Source organism: Stegastes partitus, unplaced genomic scaffold, assembly GCF_000690725.1.
Source record: "Stegastes partitus isolate 25-593 unplaced genomic scaffold, Stegastes_partitus-1.0.2 Scaffold409, whole genome shotgun sequence".
NCBI lineage: Eukaryota > Metazoa > Chordata > Actinopteri > Pomacentridae > Stegastes > Stegastes partitus.
This window is the reverse complement of record NW_007578140.1, coordinates 293378-315535: the sequence shown is the minus strand read 5'-3', so window position 1 is coordinate 315535 and position 22158 is coordinate 293378. Positions and strand designations below refer to the sequence as shown.

The 22158-nt window shown below is 44.5% G+C and overlaps 1 protein-coding gene across 2 annotated transcripts; it reads right to left on the bottom strand.

The window, feature by feature from the left end:
* Positions 1-1953: 1953 nt before the first annotated feature.
* On the bottom strand, positions 1954-20334 carry prag1 (PEAK1 related, kinase-activating pseudokinase 1). 2 transcript variants are annotated; one of them, XM_008285563.1, is made up of 6 exons: positions 20040-20334; positions 16490-16828; positions 14628-16390; positions 8181-8326; positions 6206-6966; positions 1954-4528 (listed from the first exon to the last, which is right to left on the bottom strand). In XM_008285563.1, exons 2-6 carry the CDS (start codon positions 16751-16753, stop codon positions 3386-3388), a joined length of 4077 nt encoding a protein of 1358 aa, XP_008283785.1. In that variant the 5' UTR covers positions 16754-16828; positions 20040-20334; the 3' UTR covers positions 1954-3385. The 2 variants fall into 2 exon arrangements, with proteins under 2 accessions (XP_008283785.1, XP_008283786.1); XM_008285564.1 differs by having other exon boundaries at positions 14628-16387.
* Positions 20335-22158: the final 1824 nt, after the last annotated feature.

The window sequence follows — 22158 nt, the reverse complement described above, 5'->3', positions numbered from 1 at the left end:
AATAACAGTGGCTGCTCATTTCAGGTGAGCCAGCCACCAATGAGCATAAAATAATAGTGGGGTGAACAGGTGAAGATGGATTAAGAATACACACTTGCAAGCTGTCAAGCTTGTGGTTTTGAAGGGAGGTGTCGTGTTTATAGAGAAATCTTGACACGCATGTAAGTACTAAAGAAGTACTTTAGTGTTTTAAACTGTAGGTACACCTTTACATGAAAGCAATAAAACACTTGGAGATAATGTAGGCGCTCAAGTCAAGTTGAGTCACCTTTATTTGTACAGCACATTTAAAGCAACAGCCATTGCACCAAAGTGCTTTCTAGTAAAAAAAAAAAAAAAAAAGTGATTTGCGTTAATAATTAACCAAACAGGTTTAAATATTATGGTTAATATCCTATGGTGTTATTTATAGTGTGACTTTACTGAAGTAATTTACATATTGGGGATTAAAACTCTACAAAAATGATATAAAACACTACTTTGCCTGATAATAATGTGTCATAAAATGTAAAAGACATTTACAAAGTGTATATGTCAGGTCATTTTACCCAGTTGCATCATCAAATTTAAAGAATTAAATCACAGTTGCTTGCACAGACATGAATACATTGTGTATATTTTTGTACAGGAATTACCTTTAAATGAGTATGTCTCATTGTCAATGTCTGGCCAGTCGTCACCTGGTTATCTTCTGCGATGTTTTTACAGTGATGTGAATTACTTAAATAATGTATTCCACTGCAGTTGCATTATTACCAGAGTCTTTTTTTTTTTTTTTAGCTGAGTGTGTCAATTCTGTTTTTTGTATTCTCAGGTCTTGGGCTAAAGACAGTTTGCAGGGAAGCATATTTTCTCAAATAAAGTATGCAACCTCCTGACCGGTGTTCACTGGACAAACAAAGAAGGGGCCTTGCTGTTGTTACCAGGGGGTTATTTGGATTCCTGCTCAACAGGCTGCTTCATTCGCGGTAAGTGTGTGTGTGTGTGTGTGTGTGTGTGTGAAAGAAAGAGGGAGACAGAGACTGACTGCGTTCCTGGAAATGCCATTCCATTGGTCAAAACACCATAGCAACATAGTTCCACCTATGACAAGGGAGCAGCCAGTGGTTTTGAAGGAGTGATGTGAAGCAGAAAGCTACATGGTGGTGGGGGTGGTGGGAGGGAGCGATCGGGGTGGGGTGGGGAGTCTGGGGGTCTGTTTTTGGCCTGAGGCTCCGAACTCAAATTGAGATTCCACAACACGACCAACCTGTTGTGTTGATTGGTGCAGTGCCCTCTGTGTCTTCCACAAGAGCGAATGTTTCTGCTTTGGCTGAGTTTCTCCCGTCCGTTAGTTCTGTACAGTTTATTATCAAGTTCCTGTGGCCGCCGCGCAAATAATCACAGTAGTTTATGTATGTTTATATACCTTAATAACAAACATTCAAACTAAAATGGCCTCACACACATTATGTTTTGGCACAGCGTATTTACACCCAACTGGGAAAACAGAGAGCATTCAGCTGCATCCTGCTGAGGAGTTTAAACGCCCCTGGCATTCGCAATTTTCACTAGTTGTTACAAGGTTTTTCATTTTGCGACTATGCCACACAGGTTTTTTTCACAATGTGTTTGGGAGCAATAGAAATTCTAACCCAGAAAATAGAGAAGGAAACATAAAGGCAAGGTTACTGTGAATGGGCTGTGCTCCCTGTTGTTCCTCAAAATAACTCCCTACACCTTCTGTGTCACAAAACACGGGAACTGTGCTTCAATCATCCCTCATTTTGTGTCGTCTCTCTACTGTCGGTTCCCTAGTAAAGACATTAAATGTGCCAATAACAGCAATAGTCTGAACAAGTCTGATAGGATGATTAAACATCTAAAACTTGACCGAAACAGGATTGGTCATTCAATCCTGATCGTTAGAATTAATGTGTTAAAGAAAAATAATCATTTCAAAACACCAGATACTACTGTGAGAAAATATATGCACAGTTTATTGATGGATGCAAATAAGTGAGGCACACACAAAAGAATTCAAACCAATAATGCATTAGTTGTGAATTGAGGCCATTTTCTCTTCAACTTGGACAAAAACCTGCATGCAGGCTGGTAACCTCTTGCCCCTCTAGACTTTATTAGGAAATTCTTTAAAAATTTTTCAAACTTGAAGCTCTCTCTGAAGCCGACATGGGACATAGGAGGGAAAAAAAAAAAAAAACACAGGCCGAGCTGCTGCTGTGCCAAATAAACAAAAAAACTTGATAATCCACATATGAAAATAAACAGAGAAATTCCAGTGACTGCTACAGGATAACAAAGTACATCATAAATATTTTTTAACCGCTGCTCATATTCATGGCTTTTTAAGACCTGCTTGGGCTCATTTTTTTTTCTTCTTCTTCTTCTAATATCATCTACAAATCACTGTACAAAGTTGTTACTAGAACATTCTGTGAAAGGCCAGTTTCACAAAGGACGAATGATCAGTAATATTTACATTTGGCTTGAGTCACTGTAACATGTACAAAGAACAAAAGGCACTGTGACAAATGTCGAAAAACATTTAAATATATAGTAAAAGTAAGCAAAAGGGGAAAAAAAAAAAAAACTGGGCGTCATCCGTTCAGTAGGAGCGATCTCTAACACTGCCAATTGTTTTGTCAACAGAATATACTGAAGAGAGGCTGCCTTGATCTAACTAGTAAACCAGTTTCTGTGGGTTTCAGTTAAAGAAAAGTTTGTGTTGTTTACACAGTATACAGTACAGCACTATGTGCCTATGTCTAAACATATGAGAGAAAAGGTGCAACAGAGTGAGTCTGCGGATGACCTCATATTTTCATTATCAGACAAATTAGCCATACAGTATATAGACAAAGTTAGCTGCACATGTAGATACGACACAGCGTTACTGGCGGACACAAGGTTATGAAATATTAGCCGGTCTTCAGTGCGTACAATGTCTCCATTGATACTTAATAAATACACACAATACAGTGTCAAACATGAAACTTTGGTAAGTGTATTATAGAATTATGAATACTGTCCATGTTCTTCCTTTTCTGCCGAAGAGTTCTTCAGCATCACTGGTACAAAACGATTCTAGTCCGAGAATGTGAATGTTTTGCGATTTTGTCCGTATTTTTGTGACTATCACAAGACCGGCTGTGTTTTTTTCAAAGGTCAAGTTGTCTGTCTGTAGCGGGATGCTGTTGTTGGTGTGAATGGTACAGTACAGAGTGGACGGCTCTCATGCATGTAGAAGTAGCACGAACAGGTGGGGCAGGTTCACAGTTCCTCCAGAGGATCACAGTATCTGGACCCGGCCGTACTGTCTCGACGTTGGTCTTTCTCGTACATACATTCACAAGTTCACACGTGACTTTGGCTCCACTCGCCATCACTTTAGCGAGTAGAGCAGTTCAGCAGTGTGGCAGAGGGACAGAGGGTGAGCTGAGGAGAAGTACTGACAGCACAGCCAGTCCTCCAGCTCCGCGTTCCTCTCCGGCTCCAGGGAACGCTCAGCGAACTTCATCATCAGCAGGGCCCGCTTCACGTCCAGCCAGTTGAGGAGGCCCTCGTGTCGGGATCCGTCCACAAAGCTTCCTCCTTGTCCGTGTCGCTCCCACTGCTGCTCCATCAGGTCCTTCCTGGGGCCCCAGAGCAGGCTCTGCAATATACGCTTGGCCTCCTGGATATGGATGCGTTTGATGGGGTCGGGCTGGAGAAGGAGCTGGGCCAGCCTCTGGAGGCCCGCTGAATAAAGGGAGACAGACGGGACGGGAGGCAAGTCCTCACAGCGGTAGTCTTGTTCCTTCAGTGCTGGACTGACCTCAAACGGGTTGGGTTGGTGGAGGAGCTCATAGATCAAGATGCCCGTCTGGAATTCATCAAATTTGCGGTACTGGGCCGCCGAGACGATTTCAGGCGCCAACCTGGCGTGGTCACGTTTAATACGAGGGTCCACACTGGTCGAGGCAGCGTCCTCTGCAGAGCGACGCTTGGACTTAGCGAAGTTGCTGATAAGAAGTCGGGGAAGGTGACGCTGAATGTCTATTCCACTTGAACTGTTGTCAGTGCTGGCATGTTGGCTGAACTGGGAGGGCCTTCGCTGGTGAGGCACCAGCAACAGGTTTTCTAGGCAGAGGTCACGGTGCGTGACCCCGTGCTCCTTCAAGTGCTCCAGGCCGTTGCAGAGCTGCAGCAGGAGGAAGCACACGCGGCGCTCGTAGACCTCCGGCTGAGTTTTATGGAACATGTCCCACTCCCGAACAAAGTCAGCCGCTGTCTGCTGAGGAATCTCCGGGGTGATGACCACCACTCGCTCTCGGTCTACCTGCTGGCCAGACGCGGAGGGCTGAGGCAGCGACGAAGCAGGCGTGGTGGGCAGAGAGACTTCATCAAAGGGCAACATGCTCTGGGGGACACAGGCGAGAAAGTGGCCGCAGTCCTGCTGGAGGTTGAAGTGAGGAGGCATGCTCTGCTGCACCGACAGACCGTAGAGATGGCCCTGTTTGGCATCCACCGAGGGGCTCTTACAGATCTGGAGAGGTATACACACAAAGGGAGGGAGAAAGGGATGAAGCAGAGAAGGAGAAAGGGACAGAAGGAGGGGGAGAAGAATTCCACATAGAGAGACGGGAAGGGAGTGGAGCCAAGAAACATAACAAAAGAATTCTTGTTAGCAAAGTTCCAAGGTCAACGTCGATTCAGTTCCTGTTCTCATTCAAGAGAAATCAGCGTCCTTCATGCAGATTTAAACGAATTCCTCAACTTAATGCTTTGTAAAAGGGATTTTTAAAGCCACTAGGAGGCAAGTCGATTCCAGGAGAGGACTCAGTTTAGATCAAAGTTAACTACTAGAGCCCTTTAGTGTTTGTTCTTCTGTTGCAAGCGACAGGAAAAGTCTCTGTATTAATTATTCCATCAGAAATCTGAAACACATTAAAGTGTTTTCCAGAAAATTTTAGTAAAGTTCTTATTGTGTTTGGGATCAGAATTATAAATCTAATCTCTTCTTTGTGATTAACTGGACCAAATTCCTCTGTGGTGGGGTTCAGATTGTAGTTAGCAAAACACTGGTATCATGTCTGAAAATCAGTACATGTAGTTATGCAAATGTACACTTTAAGACTAATCAGTGCTGAGATTATAATACGTAATAACCATCAGTGTTAATTAAAGTGATCTCGTACTACTTTGGGTGTGTGTTCTTGGACTTGACCACTGGGGTTTGTCTGACTGTAAATCCTGCCTGGAATTTAAAGATTAATTGGGCCCACAAATGTTAAGCAACACCCAGGCTGTGACATAACACGTACAATACAAACAGCTGCTGATGACTTCGGGACAAAGATCAGTGACTCAATCCACACCCTTCTTCCTCGTTATTTACTCTGCATGCCTTGTAGGTTGGTACTGTCGCGGGACCATCCCATCTGTAGCCTATAAACAAACAGTTTTGATCTCCTCGTGCTGTCCTCAAACCGTGAAATCTGCTTAGATGATCGATTTACACCACCCACTTTCCAAATAATTACTTAGACCAGCAGTAAAGCTGCAAGATTTTCGACAATAAGTTCTGAGTGCGGAGCTTAAACACAATTTGTACGTTACAAAAACACTTTCCTTCATATTAACGACCAAAAAGAGAGTCCACAATTGTTTACAACCCTCATACATGTTGTTATTTGTGTTTAGTAGCAGATTCAGTTACTTGAAACATCTATTAAATCTCTTTGAGGCATTGATGGTGCAAAAACAAGGATAAGTCATAAGATCGTCAAGAAGTCAAACTCTCTTATTTACATTTTGGACTCATCTAAAAAGCCTAAGTTTGATTTCATCCTCCGATATACCTTCCTAACACTGTATCAAAGCTGCATTTATTACAGCTTCAATAAACCTTTCCTCGTGCTGCTAGTTCACACTCGACATGTCCAAACAGCGTTGTGACTTTCACAGTGAAGCAGTCATAAGGAAACTTACGTACACGGAGGCGTAACCGCGGTGAGCTGTTAAATGAGGAGTGCATGCAACAGGCTCCACACCTGCACAACTTTACTGATCTGCTGTTATGTAGAAAGCTAACAGTGGTTGGAATAAGGTGAGTTACTAACATCAGTTTAATGGCATGAGTTTGTTTGGTTGTGCTGTGAATAGATACACCCTCTTTTGTTGCAGTTTCTGACAAAGAAGTTGCTCATTGCTTAGGAATTACCTTTACAGCATAGGAGTTGCTTGGGTCTGAGGCGCAGGCAGCAGAGTAGTACACAGCATCTCCTGCGTTGCAGCTCGGCTTGTTAGATGTGAGCCGGAACAGAGACCAGTTGCTCTCCTCGAACCTTAGCGGGTTCCTCTGGGAGCGAGTGAAGTGATCCTCACACTTTAGAGCCAAGCGCCGCAGAGACTCCGCATACAGGCCGCCCAGTTTGGAGTACACTCCCTCTCGACTGTCAATGTTACTCAGGAGAGTCTGGAGCTGCAAGCTTGAGCCCAGATTCGGTGCTGAACCCGGTTCCGAGGACGTGAAGGGCGCGCTGAGCTGGGGCGAAGAGGAGCAGGTGATGCTGCTTCGGCAGTGTACGCCCAGGCGCCCGTGAGTCTTGAAGGGCTCGTCCAGCGTCCGGGACCTCGAGGATCGACCCAGCGGGGCGTGGCAGTGCTCCAGAGACTCGTTGGAGGAGAAGATGGGCCGCGGATCCACAGGGCTGGATGGTAAACTGGACCTGAGGTCAGCGGATCGACACACGTTGGTCTCTGAGCCGGTGAAAGGGAGGCGTGGGTAGGCTCGAATGAAGGGTTTTCCGTTTGCGCTGTCCGGAGCTGACACGGTGCGGTTGACCATCTTTTTCTCTGGGAGCGGAGGTGGCTGGTTGCCTAAGCTGTTAAAGGAGGGTGGGTGAGGAGACCCTGGAGCCGAGGCCACTGGACTCCGAGTAAATGGGGAGGAACAAGACAGCCGAGAAGCATCCCGAGAACCTAAGAGGGAGGGGAAAATGAGATGAGCAGGTCGGCAGATCTGAAATTATGATTGAGCTCTGAGGAAAGAACAGATATCAAACTTTCTCACTGGAGTATTCTGACATGCACCAAAGGAAATTAAAAAAACAATAGAGCACAACCTGTGTCAGCTTGGTAAACAGAGGCTCAGACATGCACTTAAACATAGATACTAACACAAAGAGATTCTATTAACTGCCTTTGTAACTTCACATAATATGTGCTTTGCTTCTCAATGCCCTTGTGAGTTAATTTTCTTTAACCTCCACTCGCAGACTTCCATATTCCTGGGTGACAGCTGCGAATCTGATTTATTTACTACACCCCTTCTGTCACTGCCTACCGCTCAGCCGTAGTACAAACACATACCCGCTTTCCTCAAAAGAGCTGGAAATTTCCACAATCCCGGGTTCAAGGTGACAGTCAAAACATCTTCCATCCAATTATGATCCATTTGTCAATTAAAGACTTAAAGTTGGAATCTGACAGTACGCTAAAGCAGACAGATACTGAGATAATTGCGTGGTGCAGTCTTCAATAACTGCTTTCAGACAGGGGGGAAGACTGTAAAGAGAAAAAAGAACTACTCTGTAGGATGTAGCCAAGCCCTTTTTTCCCTCGTTATCAGAGTCCATAATTATCTCTTCAAACAACATTTCTCAGGAAGTTGCAGCAATTACAAGCGTCTGAGCGCCACCGAAGTTTAAAGCCGATATGTGAAGGATGACAATCATTTCTTTTACCGAGGACAGATGCCACTCATTCGGAGGCACATCTCCGATTTGAAGAATTTAGAAATCCTAAACTCTGCTCTGAAAACGAACGCTCAGTCATAACAAATTGTGCGAGGAAAGAGGAACAGAGACAGTGAGCTGATAGTGTTGTTGTAAAACATTACTGCACTCCCTTTCCTCTTTTTTTTTTTTAGTGTTGCTCAGCTGCAGTCTGAACAAAGTGCATCTTTCTAGTTAAATGTTGTGAAACAGCAGCACAACTAACGTCCACCGATACCAATGTGACTTGTGTAAATAGGCTTACAGATGTCAGATAATCCCCTGGCATCGCCATTTATACGTAATCAGTTAATACCCTGGACTCCCCGGGCATGTTTCTGTGGGAGTAAATGCATGTGCACCACTCAGCTGTCCTTAAAATCTACTTAACTGAGACCAAATTCAGTGTGAAGTACTTACCGGTGTCAGCAGTCAGGTTGTCAGTGGAGGCAGTCGGCAGGCTGGCGCTGCTCAGGCCCCGTAGAGATGAAGTCGGACTCTCTACTGACCCTTGTTGGCTGCAGCGGTCCAGCTCCATGTTGCTGCCACTCATCTTACTGCACACTCTGTAATGGAGAAAACAGCAAGGCAGGGATGTGTCAATGTGATATGAACAAATATACATTCCAGCGTTTCCAGTGTTTTTGCTGTGTCTGTTTATGTCCCTACTTTTCTAAATAACATCAGCCTACCTGGCAGCAGTGCCCCGAAGTAGCTGCAGTCTGTAGGTTTGCTACAGAAAGACAGTTTTTTGTGCACGTGTTTGTAAATGTGGAACTACTCCACTTCCTCTTGATGTTTTTTTTTTTTTTTTTTACCTGCGTTCTATTACTAATAAGTTCACGGGAAAGAGTACGTAGTTTCCTTATAAATGACGACAAAGCACTGTCAGAGTACGCTGCTCTCACTTCCTCATTAGAAAGGCACACTTCTGTAGCAAATAACCTAACAATTCCAAAAATGTCAGGCATTTTAGAAACAGTAAACCAAAGTATATCACCAATCACACTCGAACCTTAAAGGGATCATGTTATGAATGATCTGTTTTTCATTGTTTTTTAAAATAATTACATCCCCATTGTGTCTACGAGCCCACAAAATATGACAAAAACGTGTTTCTTTTCTTTCTCCATGGATCAGGGAGTCTCTGAATGTTTCTGAATGAATCATTCAAGTTTCCACCTGAACTCTTTCACCTGAACCTGCTACTTGTTCTTCCTGACAGGGGTGTGAGCTGCAGCCGCTCAGTTGGATTTAAAGCTGCAGGCGGTGAAACAGCCTGTTTGGAAGCAGGGCGAACAAACTGTGTAGTCTCTGAGCTGAAATTGGATATTCTGGGGATACGTGAGATGTACATTCATTTGTTACACAGAGGGTTTACACATAGGATCTTTAAATTGAGAATATTTTAACTTTTACTCAACGCTGACCACTGTGGCCACTCGTCATGACAGTACCACAATGGCACACCAGATTTCCCTACATTTCCTTGAGCCAGTAACTTTCCTTCACTTCTTGTGGCTGGTGACTCGAGGGTTTATCAACCGCTACCAGCATGACACACACAAATCTCTGACCAAACTCTTGGCAGTTGTTTTGTATTATGGGTAACACAGGTGCTATGTTTTGACAGGCAAAAGGAATGAATCCAACGATATCTCTAGTTATGATGATTCAGTTTTGACTGTCTATCACTGCGAGTGCTCTTCTTATCTCTCAACTTTAGACAAAGGCACAAACTACAACCACAATATTTTTTTAAAATGTATCACTGGAGTTCGCTGGATGGAACGAGGGTGTTGGTTCTTTTCATGTGCTTGGAAGAAGCTTCTTGTTATTCATTTTCCTGACTCCCATGATGGCCTCTTATAAACGCCAATGTGCATGAGCGGAGTTTCTAATCAAGGTGACCAATTAGGCTGAGTGACAGCCATTCACTCGTCTCATTATACCCGCTAATGGCTCATGGAAGCAGAGTCCCATCCCTTCCCTTCATCTCTCTTTCCTCTCTTCCATCACGAAATGACTCCTCCGTCCATTTATCTGCCGGCCCCTGACTTCAATTCCGCCATAAATCAGCAGAACAAACAGATGAAGGAGGGAGAAAAGGAGAGGAGCACAGGGGGGAGACAAAGGGTTAGGTATTCTCTGTGGGCAGTTCGCTAAAGGATCCGCTATCGTTTTACAGACAAAAGAGCCGCGATGAAAGGCAGTGGAAACACTGAGGCGCAGGAGAAATGCTAATGGCTGCGGGGATTATGAGTCTGTGTCCATGTGTGCGCTTGTGCATGCCGCACTCTAGATCTCCCAGATTTGTATCCAAAACATGAGATTTTCCTTGTCATTGCTTATGTCCTGTGGGAGGATGCACACGGATGAAGGAGCCTTCTGAGGAAAAACGTGCGAAATCAGGGGCTGCGTGTAAGAATGCACAAACATTAAGGGTCCGCTGCATTTTTTTTCTCATTATCGGCTCGTGTGTCAATTATTTTGTCGGTTAATTGCTTTGTCTGTAAAATTGTAAACAATGATAAACGCAGTTTTAATTAATTGCGACTGCAGCACTACAAGCCCCTGTTATCTGCAATGTGACAGCATCAAAACAAATGATTTTTACTTCAAACAGTATTGCGGAAAATGCATGCCGTCATGACATAAAAATGCACCATTCTTCAGGATTTTATCGCCGTGTTTGGAATGCCCAAACATCTATTAATAAGCAGCTTGATTGCTTGTTTCCTCAGAATTGATTTAATCGCTTTGTTTATCGAAATACAGTCTACACAAGATACCTCCCCAGTGAACCTGTCAGATAAGGTTTGTAGTCTGCTATCAACCCGGCAACAACAGCAAACCCAGATTTAGAGTATAGACAATTGTGCTACAGTAAGTAACACACTAGATCTGTTGACACACATGCTACCCTGACGCGTGTGCTGGTATTAATAAAGCTGTGCGGGAGGAACTGGGGGAGCTTTAAAAAGGGATCGGATTGGGGTTACAGCTAACTAGCTACAGATAGCAGCATGACAGTGTAAAATGAGACCCAAACTAAACTGCAGTGGTGTTGTTGATGTTGTTGTGGGTCAGGTTCACACAACGGCTTTCACTTCCTGACTCTCATTTGGGGCTTTCGCTGTGGTAAATACATCAAGTGAGGCCATCTCAGAGGTGGCTGTGCAAAAGTTCATTTGCAAACATGTACGGATTCTATATCTAAGTCATCTTTTAGCCACGATCTGAGCTGGTTGAGAGAAATACTCGATGCATTCGTAGTTTGTCAAAAAGATGTAGAGTTGCGTAGCGATGTCTGTGCAGGAGGTGGAGGTAGCTGCATGCACACACAACATCTACTTCAATAGCAAACCCACAACCTCAAAGGAAAGCTGACAATGCTATTTTTTTATGTCCAACTGTATTGTTGAACTGTACTTGTGGTGCCATCGTACTAAAAAAAATGTAGCTGTTAGGTGTTCCATTCATATGAAGACTCACAAAGGCCGAATTTATTGCATTTCTGTTGTACTGGATGACAGTTTATGCAACCGCTGTGCATATGTGACACTTCATTGCCGAGAAGAAAGACACCCATTGTTTCTTCCCCACGATTGTGGCATAGTTACCATGGCTATATAGTCACATAAACCAAGATCCATTAATGTTTGACACAAATACTTCTTATCTTCTGCAAACTGCTCCAGCCTTGCTTTGTTATCGTCTTCTCCGTCACCTACCTCCTTATTTATTACTTTCATTTATATGCAAAAACAAAAAAAAAAAACATCCTGCAAATCTAATTTTGTTTCTCTATTGTCCCTCTATCTATGATCTATTTCCTTTCTCACCTTTTTTATTTGAGCACTACTTTAATTGTGCTAATAGGAGGGGGTAAAATAGGAAATAAGATAATCTTGGTAGAAAAAGATCACGAGAGATGAAGGCGAGGTGTGAAAGAGGGAGGAAATAAACTTCACTGTGTTCAAAGCTACATCTGAATTTTGACTACCAAGCAACCGACAGAGGTATGAAAACAGCAGAGGCCTCTGATTAGCTTTGAAGTCACTGTGGTGTACTATGCTCTTCCTGAAACACAAACTTTACTATTTTCTTTGAGCAAAAACATCAGTATTTCCCTTTACAAGGCAAATGATAAACGCATGTCAATTCACACACTTCACCAGGGCTAAGTAGGAGAAAAAGTTGCTGTCAGGTGCCTACCTCATGCTGGAGAAGCAGAGGTCCTTGACGGGCTGGCGGGCACAAAATGCCCCTGGATCAGACTGGTAGCTCTCTAAAGCCCCGCCATGTGTAGTAACACAACCCTGGTTCCACACGAGTCATATGTGTATTTAAAGTGTCTCAGCAGGAAAAGCAATAGCACCTATTAGACGCGTGGAAAAAAAGCGCCCATATCTCATTTTTAGCAGTCACCCATTCACCTACTAGTTCACTTCAGAGCAGCTTTAAGTCTGTCACACAGCAACAAGATGCTATCTGCTCTGCTGCAGAAAGGCAATCAGGATGGCTCTGTGGAGGGAGGGGCGGCACGTCTTGGAACAGTAGCTTCCAGAGCAAATGGCAATTTAAGTCCAAGTCAGACTCAGCGGACTTGAATTCACATGGCTGTTCTATAAATTCTGATTCTACAGATTGCCAGGCTGGGACAGTTTGGGAGTTGCCAGGGGCAACAATCTGTTCACTAAAGCCCCTCCTTTTGGCAACCTTCGCTGACCAGTCGACACGCCTTCCTTGTTAAAGACTACTTACACACACACTCATGCGTGACGTAGGCACATGCACAAACACACACGCCTCTCAGGCTGACCCACCACATGATATGGTGGGTGACATGTTACAGAGAATAAAGGAGCCGAAATTTGGTGTTTTCGACTGTGATCAAAGACTCTGGGAGGCAGATCTTAGAAACCATCTGTGGGTTTTAAATGATTCAGGACATCAAAATGCTGCTTCACAGGGGGCATGTACATGTGTCTTCGTGTGGCGAGTGTTTTCCATTAAGGCAACAAACAAGACTCCAATTTATGCCAATAATAAATCTAAACAATAAAAGTCGATTCTGACCCGGTTTCCCTTTAGTTTTTCACGTCCAGCAGATTCCTGGTGACCAGGGACACTTGTTGATTAAACACACTAAACCCGCCGATAAACTTGGAACGTCAGAAAGCCAAAACTGTCGCTGGCTGGCTAAAGGCGTGTTCCCACATGTGTCTCGACAAGGTATTTTTATCAGCGCAGAATGTCGGCAATGTCATAACAGGAGAGATGAGTCCTTCCTAGAATTACCGCAAACATAAGGACCCTTGAAACGTGATCATCAATCTGCGTTACTGACAGCAAAACCTTCTCCGCCGTGCTTTTGCTGAGTCTAGCTCAAGTTGACAAAACATCTGCTTGTTTTGAGGAAGTCGCAGTTGTGTGTTGCACGTCACGGACAAAGCAAAGTTTATTTTGAGGTAATCATTTGATGCTCTAATAACTGCAACACAGGCGCTCTTCTCTTTTTCTGCTTTGGGTAGCTGACTCAGGGACCAGAATATATTCTTAGCCTCTTGAGAACACAGTTTAAACCATATGTCACAGCTAATAAATGGCCACAAAGGCCCGGAGACCAGTAAAGGTGAGAATTCATCATTTCGCACATCCTGTAAATGACGTAGTTAAATACGGTTACTAAGCAACTAACCAGGGCACGTATTTCAGCTGCAACATGTGAGCAGTCAAAATTTAAGATAAATTACTACCACAGTGCAAACATGATGATTATTTTGTCCATGGATGCATCTGAGCAAGTGTTAAATACAGATTTGTCCCGATATAACAATGGAAATGGAAAAAAGAAGTGTTTTTCTTCTTCTTTTTTTTTTTTTTTACAATTATGTCTATTGTGCTGCAGCCAAAACAAACTTACAGCAACACGACACAGCAGCGGACTATTTAACAGACCCATTTTGTGCATTAATTAGAATTGAAAAAGTCACATTGCTGGCGTGAATAGAACAAGGCGTGCATTGAGGAATATGCCGGGACAGTTTGAATGATCGCAAGGCGACAGAATGGAGGCTGATTCAAGGCTGAATAATGATGCTATGAAAGGAGAAGGCACTGTAAGATTCACACAGATGACTGCAGCAAGATGCATGTATATGCTTGTTCCACATGAGAGCAAAATGCATTTGGACTAAGTGCACGTGGTTAAGTGCTAAATTATGTAAAATAATGAAACCCCAGTGTCGCGGCTGAACTGCAGTCCCATTAATACTGATGCAAGTCACAGGTACATAAACAGAGATGCAAATATGTGCTATAATTGGCAGCTCACATTTGATAAATACACGGCATTCCTCTTATAGTACGTGCAGACTTGCAAGTATGTGATTAAGGATCTATTAGACTCTCTTTCACATGACTGCCCTACTGTAAACAATGTTTTACACTGACCTTTCCTTAGGATGGCAATTGCATTTCTGTACTTCGCCCTTATTTTGCATAAAGAGTATTTATACAGTATTTTTGTGCAACAGTTTTAGAAGTTCCACTCACTTGCTATTAACAGATATAGGATTGTACAAGAGGGATTCCTAGTTAAGTTTTAGGGAAAGAATAGCAGCCAGTTGCACAGAACTGCCTACTTTTTTTTACATTGTAACACTGTAAACTGAATATTTTGATGTGTATTGGTCGAAATAAATAAGCAAGCCTCAACTAAACCTTTAATCAATAATGGAAATAATCAAATTTTTCTGAGCTGTACAAATGTAGTCCTACTGAAATGCTGCATTCTATCTGGTTTGAAGGTCAACAATTGAAAATGTAAATGCCAAACAAAAAGTTCTTTGTTAATCTTACCTGTGCAGCTTCTTAGGTGGGGGAGGTGGTGGATTGGGGTCATTGCTGGCGGCTCCCTTCCCTCCTGCCAGCAGCTCTGATGAGCCGCCATGCAACGGTTGCTTGGCCGGCATGCTCCCGTTATGCTTAACCTCCTCCTCTGTGCCGGTGCCCCCAGTTTCCCCCTGACAGGCACCATTGTTTGGGCCAGCCGGGGGGGCCGTGCCTGGCTCTGTCATCGGAGGGGGGCTGCTGTGGGCTTTCCAGTCTTTGGCCTCCTTCCAGACAGCAGCACCATTGAGCAGGCCTGTCACCCGAGAGGTTGTCCCTGCGTTGGCAACAAGCTTCTTCTTCTCCATATCTTTCCGCTCCCTCTCTTCTTCCTCCTCTTCCTCTTCGATGCGGCAGTTCCAGGCAGAACTGTGGTGGTGAGGCTTGTGCCAGCGTTCAGATGCTGCACTCTGGTTCTCCGTTGGGACCTTGAAGTGGCCCTCTCTCGCGGAGACGAGGAAGAGCATGGGGAGCTCGGGGAGCGGGACAGGAGATGACATGGATGGTGAGAGGCTGGAGGTGCCCAGTTTGGGAAGTTCAGGAAGAGGGACTGGAGAGGACATGGACGGTGAAAGGCTGGAGGTGCCCAGTTTTGGGGAGCGAGTGTTCCTCTTGGGAGGAATGGGTGGGCTGGACTGGGGCTTGTTGTGCAGAGTGGGGGTCAGGCAGGCTTCTGGGGCCAGAGAAGGTGCGCTGTGGCTGGGACTGGGCCAACGGAAGGCTGGGCTGCTGGGGTCTTTCCGTGCTGTGGGGCTGAAGTGGCACTGGGTGCTGACGGCTGAATCTGGGCTGCACAGGTAGAAAGTCCTGTTGTTCTCCTCTGTGTGAGCGGCCATCACAGTGATGGTGGCCCGTTTACTCTCTCCTGAAACTTCAAGCTCGGAGCACTGGGGCTGCTTGGTCTTATTCGGGGACCCGGGATTGGACTGCAGTCCATTTTGTTGCGGCCTGCGCTTTTTCTTGGTGCTCTCTGCATAAATGGGTTCGGAGTCTGTCTGGGAGTTGGGGGAGTTGGGAGAGTTGGGAGTGGACTGTGGGCTACCCATGGCTGGAGGGCTTTGGGGGCTCCCTGACCTGTCTTGTCTTCCTCCTGACCCTTCAGGTCCAGGAAGTGAATCTGTACTGCTACGATAAGAACAAGTGGAGTCCGATAGGCTGCTCTGTTTAGACAGAGCAGGAACAGAGTGGAGGGATGTTGGGCTAGTTGCATCCACACTTAAGGCTGTGGTGTAGGAAGTGGGAGAAGTGCTCGATGTCTTTGTGGTAACAGTGGTAGGACTCCCACTGCTTACACCATTACTATGATTTGTGGTAGGACTGGAAGGGACAATATCCGCTGACAAAGGTATCTCCACAGATGACTGATGGGACTCTTGATAGTTTGTTCTGGTAGTCACACCTCCTCCATTATAAGTGCTCTTAGTTCTAATAGCGGTAACACTATTCTGCTGCTTACAGGAGTCTTCATTGGCATTTTTCTTCAAACTCTGAGAACCTCGACCTTCCTCCTGGGTTACAAAGATGTTGCTGATGATCATGGAGTCTTTGGGCAGGATGCTTGGGGACAAGGGAGTCAAAGAGAAGCACTTGTTGTACTCCATCTTTGCATCGGGACTCTGTAGAACCGCATCTCGGTGGGCCTTGTTGCAGCCGTTACTATCAATGTAAAGAGGTGACAGGTCTAAGATCTTCTTGAGGCCCAACCGCTCTGCTGGGCTCTTTGTGTTGTCCTGCTGCAAGTAAACACAAGCACAAATTAAAACCCAGATATAGATATCCAGATAGAAATATGTACATTAACACAGAAAAGAAACATTTAAAAAAGAACTCACCTGCTCTATGTTCATGTTGAGGTCAGCTGACTCATTGGTGTCCAGGCTCATCATGGTGGGTTTGACAGCGATGGTTGGCTTGCTGTAGTGTGAAGGCGCCGTCACTCCAGCTTCTTCATCGCCTCCCAGGCTGCTCTTCAAACAAGCGGCTGGCGCACTGCCATCCAGGACGCCGACAGTCTTGTGTGCACTAAGCGGGTGGAAGCAGTTCTTACAAGAGCCGGGTTTCCACACGTGTTCTGCAAAGTCACTGCACGCTGACATCTTCGGTTTGCTAAATCAGGTTTGGTCAGAAGTGGCTATGAAGGTGTCTGGCAGACACAGGATGAACTCTCATGGCTGGCCCACGGAAGGTTTTGACGTCACAAGATGTGGATCACAAGGCGGGATGGAGAAGACGAGGAAAGAAGAATGAAGCACATTGTTAAAAGAATGAAGTCAATAAGTTCTTTATCGTCACAGGTTGCATTACAATCATGAACCCATTTGTTTTTGTGGCCAAGTGAAATTGCTTGCAACACATGAAAACTGTGACTAATCTAAAAATCCCATTATTTCCACATTGTACAAATCCAACTGTCAAAGAGACAGCTTATTCTTCCAAGGAAAATCTCGTAGACTGGATCAGTTTCGGCCCAGATTCTGACCTTATTTAGTAGATCAGACAAAAAAAAAAAAAAAAGAAAAAAGGACATCCTGCTCAATAGATACTCTGACTAGAAATATTCTAGTTTTTGGCCTCGATTAAACTGCTAACATATGATGTCTAAAAGCTTAACAAAAAAACATGACAAAGTTCAAACACCCTATTTGAAAACGGAAAGATGAGACAGTCTGGGCTGACAAGTGTCTCTAAACTCATAGAAGACGTCTGTTAAGATATAAGTGTCATCCGTGGATGTAACTTAAGAAGCCCCGATGTGTGCTGTGCTACATGTTCCCATGGCCTCCTAAATTAGAGGGTATGTGGTTTCTGTTCAACCAAAGGGCTTGCCGGTGTGAGCCCAGCAACATAAAAAGACCTCCAGAGTCCTCTGCTGCCCCCGACATGCTCGAAGAAGACGGAGGAGCCTCAAGCATCCCGGAGGTCGGAATCTCAGGAATGTCTAAAGGCGCAAGTCTCACCAGGGTGAATCTCACACCCACGACAACCTCCCTTCCAACCCCCCCACCCACCACACACTTTTCTGCACACAAACACACACCCTAATCTCCCACTCCACATGCGTGTCCTCCTCCTTGTCTCGCAAACAAACCGAGCCACACACACACACACCTCCTTCCTCTCCCTCGCTGTGTCCTGTTTAACTGGACTGACAGTGAGAAGATCAACACCATTTCAGAGAGCTCATGTGTTTCCTTTGCTTCTGGGGGTCCCTTTTTCAAGTTCTTTACACAGCTTTAATTGCCTCTCAACAAGGTGCTGCAATGACACACGGCTTCATTAGCTCACAAGTTAGACTCATTGTCTAGAAAAAGCTGACGAGGCAGGAAAATCAACAATTGAAATGAGGACTATAGTTTAATAATTCACTGTAATATCACTGAATTAATTTCGATACGGCTACTCTTGATCTTTATAATGACTAAAAAAGAGATTTGGATTGAGACTTGTGCCGATAATAACAACCCTGCGATCTCCTAATCCTATAGGCACGAAGAGTTTTCCTGTTGGTAAAGATAATGCATGTTTACATTTTTCTTTGTTCTGTCTGAGTCAGTTTGAGCAGGAAAGCACCCACTAGCCCACTGTTTGTTTAAGCGTTCCTGCGACAACAGAGGAAACTGAGCCTTGCCTAACATCTTATGGCATGAGTCATGCGAAGAGATGACTGATCAGAGACATACAGATTATTAGGCTACTAGTTTGCAGCTTTAGACTGGCTGCCAGTCGCTTTGGTCTGTGTTGTCTGGCTTGTTTTTCCAGCACCGATACCAACAACACAGGAGGTTCACCTGAAACATTTTTGTGTTCTGTCTGTATTCGCCAAAACCGCGGACAGTGGAGGATATTCTAGCTCTTGTTGACATGTTCAGCCCTGCTTGTTTGAACAGAGGTAGACCCCCTTGTCTACATTCCCCACACCTTCTTAAGCTCAAGGTTCAATATTTCTCACTTCCTCTTGTAAAAACACACACAAACACACACACACACAGAGCAGAACAACCAGAAGTTCACCCACATGACAAAACTCAAGCTTTGCCTCCAATATACAGCGATGGAGAATATCTCATGCGCGTGTTAGAAAAATAAGATGAGGAAAAATGATACCGGCCTGGAATTTACAGTTTTGGATCACCTTGTACAGACAGTATAAACCTTGAAGTGACAAGCCTCATTCCTCATGTCCCTTTGACCTTTGTACATACACTGAACCTCACACAAACACAGCTGCCCGGCCACTAGAGGTCTCAAACACATCTTGTATTGCTGAGAAATAATAAAAAAAATCCAATACCTTGAGCTGAGGGAGCTTTATATTTACTGCTCGAGGCAAAAATTGTACATTTGTTCCCCTTGAAAAACAGGCTGCAGTGGATTGAAGAATGCAGTCAGGTTGCTGTTGGCAACAGTTTAAATAGCCCAAAGATATGGTGACAAAGACATGCAATTAAGGTGAAGATTAACAGTCAGTAGCTGGTAAAAGTGCACTTTACAGGCTGAATCTTTCTGCAGCAAAAGCATCAGACACATGTGACCCCTCAAAAAAAAACCACACCAGTAAGCACACAAACCATCAGTGGTAAAGCCTTTATAAAGCATCTGATGGTTATTATTCTGGGTTACTGTAATTCACTGCATTGTCCTACTCACTACTGCTTCTTTCTTTTTTTTCCTCCTTTCTAAATCGCATTGCCATGCTCTGAAAACGCACGCTTAATTGGATGACATCCCCACAGAAATACAAAACAGAGTCCAGCCATTCATAATCAAAATAATTGGACAACCTCTCGTCCAGTCTGATAACCAGGTCACATCAGTGTGTAGTCGCTCACTTTGAATACAAATTCTTTTACGAGCAGCATTTGTCACGCCTGCTCACTCACACAGCCCCATTCATTCTGCGGCCACAACCTGCTTTCTTTTTTTTTTTTTTTTCGCAGGGATTTCCGCCAAAAACTTGCGAACTTTGCCCAAAACTTCCACTTTGTACTCGTTCATTTGGGTATTTCACACGTTTCTGTTTCAGCATCAGTGCGTAATAAAGGTAAACAGCCCACGTGTTTCGGTTTTCAGACGTGATAATCATCGTGAAGATCTGGCGGAACGTGTGTGCCAAATTTGGGTACACGGTGCGTAATTGTGCCAGAAAATCCCCTTTATGTCCTCATGATCTCAGGTAATTTACATAATATACACATATATGTATATATTATTTAATTACCTGCATAACACATCAACAGGAAATCCCAACAACTTGGCTCAATTTATAAATCCAAGCAAATAAAACAGGTGTATGTGAGGAAAATAAAGATGGAAAACGCCAGCTCCCATGTAACCATGCTGAAGTAGCCAAGGTTATCTACTGGCTGCTGAATGACTGCTTACCTGCTCGGACTTTCTCCTCCCTGGCAACACAAAAGCTCTCCAAAATCTAAAATAAATCAACACAACTGTATCGTAGCTGCCTTTTTTTTTTTGGATTCCCGCAGAAGCCTGTATCCGTGCGCCTTCACGTATTCCACATGCGACAGGTTAAAGAGCCAGGAGGCTGTGTGCTGCTGCTGCTGCTGCTGTTACTGCAGGCTGGTTTCGGTTCCTGCCGGGCATACTGCTGCTGCTGCTGTTGTTGCACTGTGCAGAGGTGGAGTGCAGGAGCCGCGCAGGAGTCCTCTGCAGCAGCAGCAGCGTGGGGGAGAGTACAGGGAGGTGGGAGGAGCTCCTAACCAGCCATGCAGTCTGGCCAGTGGCCACACTTCCAGATTTTCAACTGAGGCTTCTGTCCTGCAAGCTGTCATAAGGGTGGTTTTAATTTTAAATACACAATCCACCTCCTCCCCCACCCAAAAAAAAATAAAAAATCTAACTTGCAGATTGAAACTACAAAAGGAAATCAAGCACTTCTTGGTTAAAAACGCCAGTGACTTGAGCAGTTTTTCTTTTTTTTTTTTACTCTGCAAGCAATCAATCTTGATCAGAGGCCCTTTTGAAGTGGGGAGACTGGATGTATACAAGCTTCTCTGGGTTCTGCTGCCCCCCCCCTCCAGGACCACTCCTGCTTCTGTTCATCATGGCTAGGGTGACAGAGTGATAGAAAAACACTGGCGCTGCTACTGAGCCAGGCCGGACCCCTGCTGGTTTCCATTACAGGCAGCAAAAGGAGAGGCGAGGGAGTGACAAACACAGCCGCAGTGTTGGATGAAGCCAGTCATCCATAGAGACTAACCTTTTAACTGAGCATGTCCTCTCATGTCCTACTGAGAAATAACACTTAAAAAACAAGGTCTTATCTCTTGGCTTTTTGACTCGTTTAAAGCCCAAGAATCGGCTCTGTGTTGTCTGTTCTGCATTTTTTTTTGGACATTTCTTCTTGGTTGCCATGAGGATAGCAAAAACCCCCCCCCCAAAAAACACAGACCCTCAAGAGATACAGTAATGCAAATTCAGCAAAGAAAAAAAACAAAACAAAAACCTCAATACTAGATCTGTAACTAGTGTGATGTACTTCATGTAGAGGAGACATCCATCCATCGGAACTGATTGGACACAGAACCCACCAGCTTCCCGAGCGTCACACAAGGATTTATAGCAAAGCTGAGACAATCAGCATAAGTGGCACAGCAGAGACTGGATCCAGGAAAAGTGATATCTTTTACAAGACCACCTGTTGAATTTGGACAGACTTGCAATCCTCTCAAGAGGATTAAGAGTTTGTTGCATTTCATCTACTTTTGGCAGCACGGAGCATGTAATAATTCTGCTAATGGGGTAATTCAAATAGCTTGTGCGTGGCATAAAAATGTGGCATGACGTCCGAGGAGCTTTTTGGACACTTTCTGCCGTTAGATGCACATTAAATTTTGCGCAGCACATACTCCCGTTCTGATATTGTCTGTGCTGAGAATCTTCTCGTTAACTATACGTGCAAAGTCGCGGCAAGAGCTGTCATTTGAAACTGAGATGTTGCAGGAACAACTTCTAGGAGCGCAGCAGAGGGATTGGAATCTCTTATGAACGCTGCAGTGTTGGAAGATTTCTCCCCCTTCATAATTTCTTCAGGAGAAAATTACATAATGAGGGATGTCACGAGGGTGAACGTGTGGGAAAGTGTCTTTCTATTTGGCTTGATTCTTCCTAAATTCACATCCATCAAACCAGCTACATCTACAACACATTACGTATGAATTACTGCTGATAAATTAATGACGCCATTAGTTTCGCTTGCTCATACTGCGTGTCACATTTGCTCAGCCCTTGCTTGTGCTGGCATGAGGCTGTTTTTGTTAGGGTGTGTACAGCGTGCCCCATAAAACATTTTGAGCTGCTCATCTTTTATAACACTCCCATAAATTATAAAGGGGGGAACCAGAGCCAGTTAATGTTAATCCGGCTGGCAATGAGAGCCTCTGCCACACTCTGCACACTGATGAATTAGCAGTTTGCCGGCGTGCTGCAGGCTGCAGTGAGTTTGTGTGCGAGAGGGAGACTGGAATAGAGGTAACCTCTC

Coding starts and splice junctions, on each gene's coding strand:
- prag1 (XM_008285563.1), bottom strand. CDS start 16,753: ATGTCAGCGTGCAGTGACTTTGCAGAACACGTGTGGAAACCCGGCTCT. Junction 8,327..14,627: donor CCACCTAAGAAGCTGCACAG/GTAAGATTAACA, acceptor TCTCCATTACAG/AGTGTGCAGTAAGATGAGTG. Junction 4,529..6,205: donor GCAACTCCTATGCTGTAAAG/GTAATTCCTAAG, acceptor ATACCTCTCCAG/ATCTGTAAGAGCCCCTCGGT.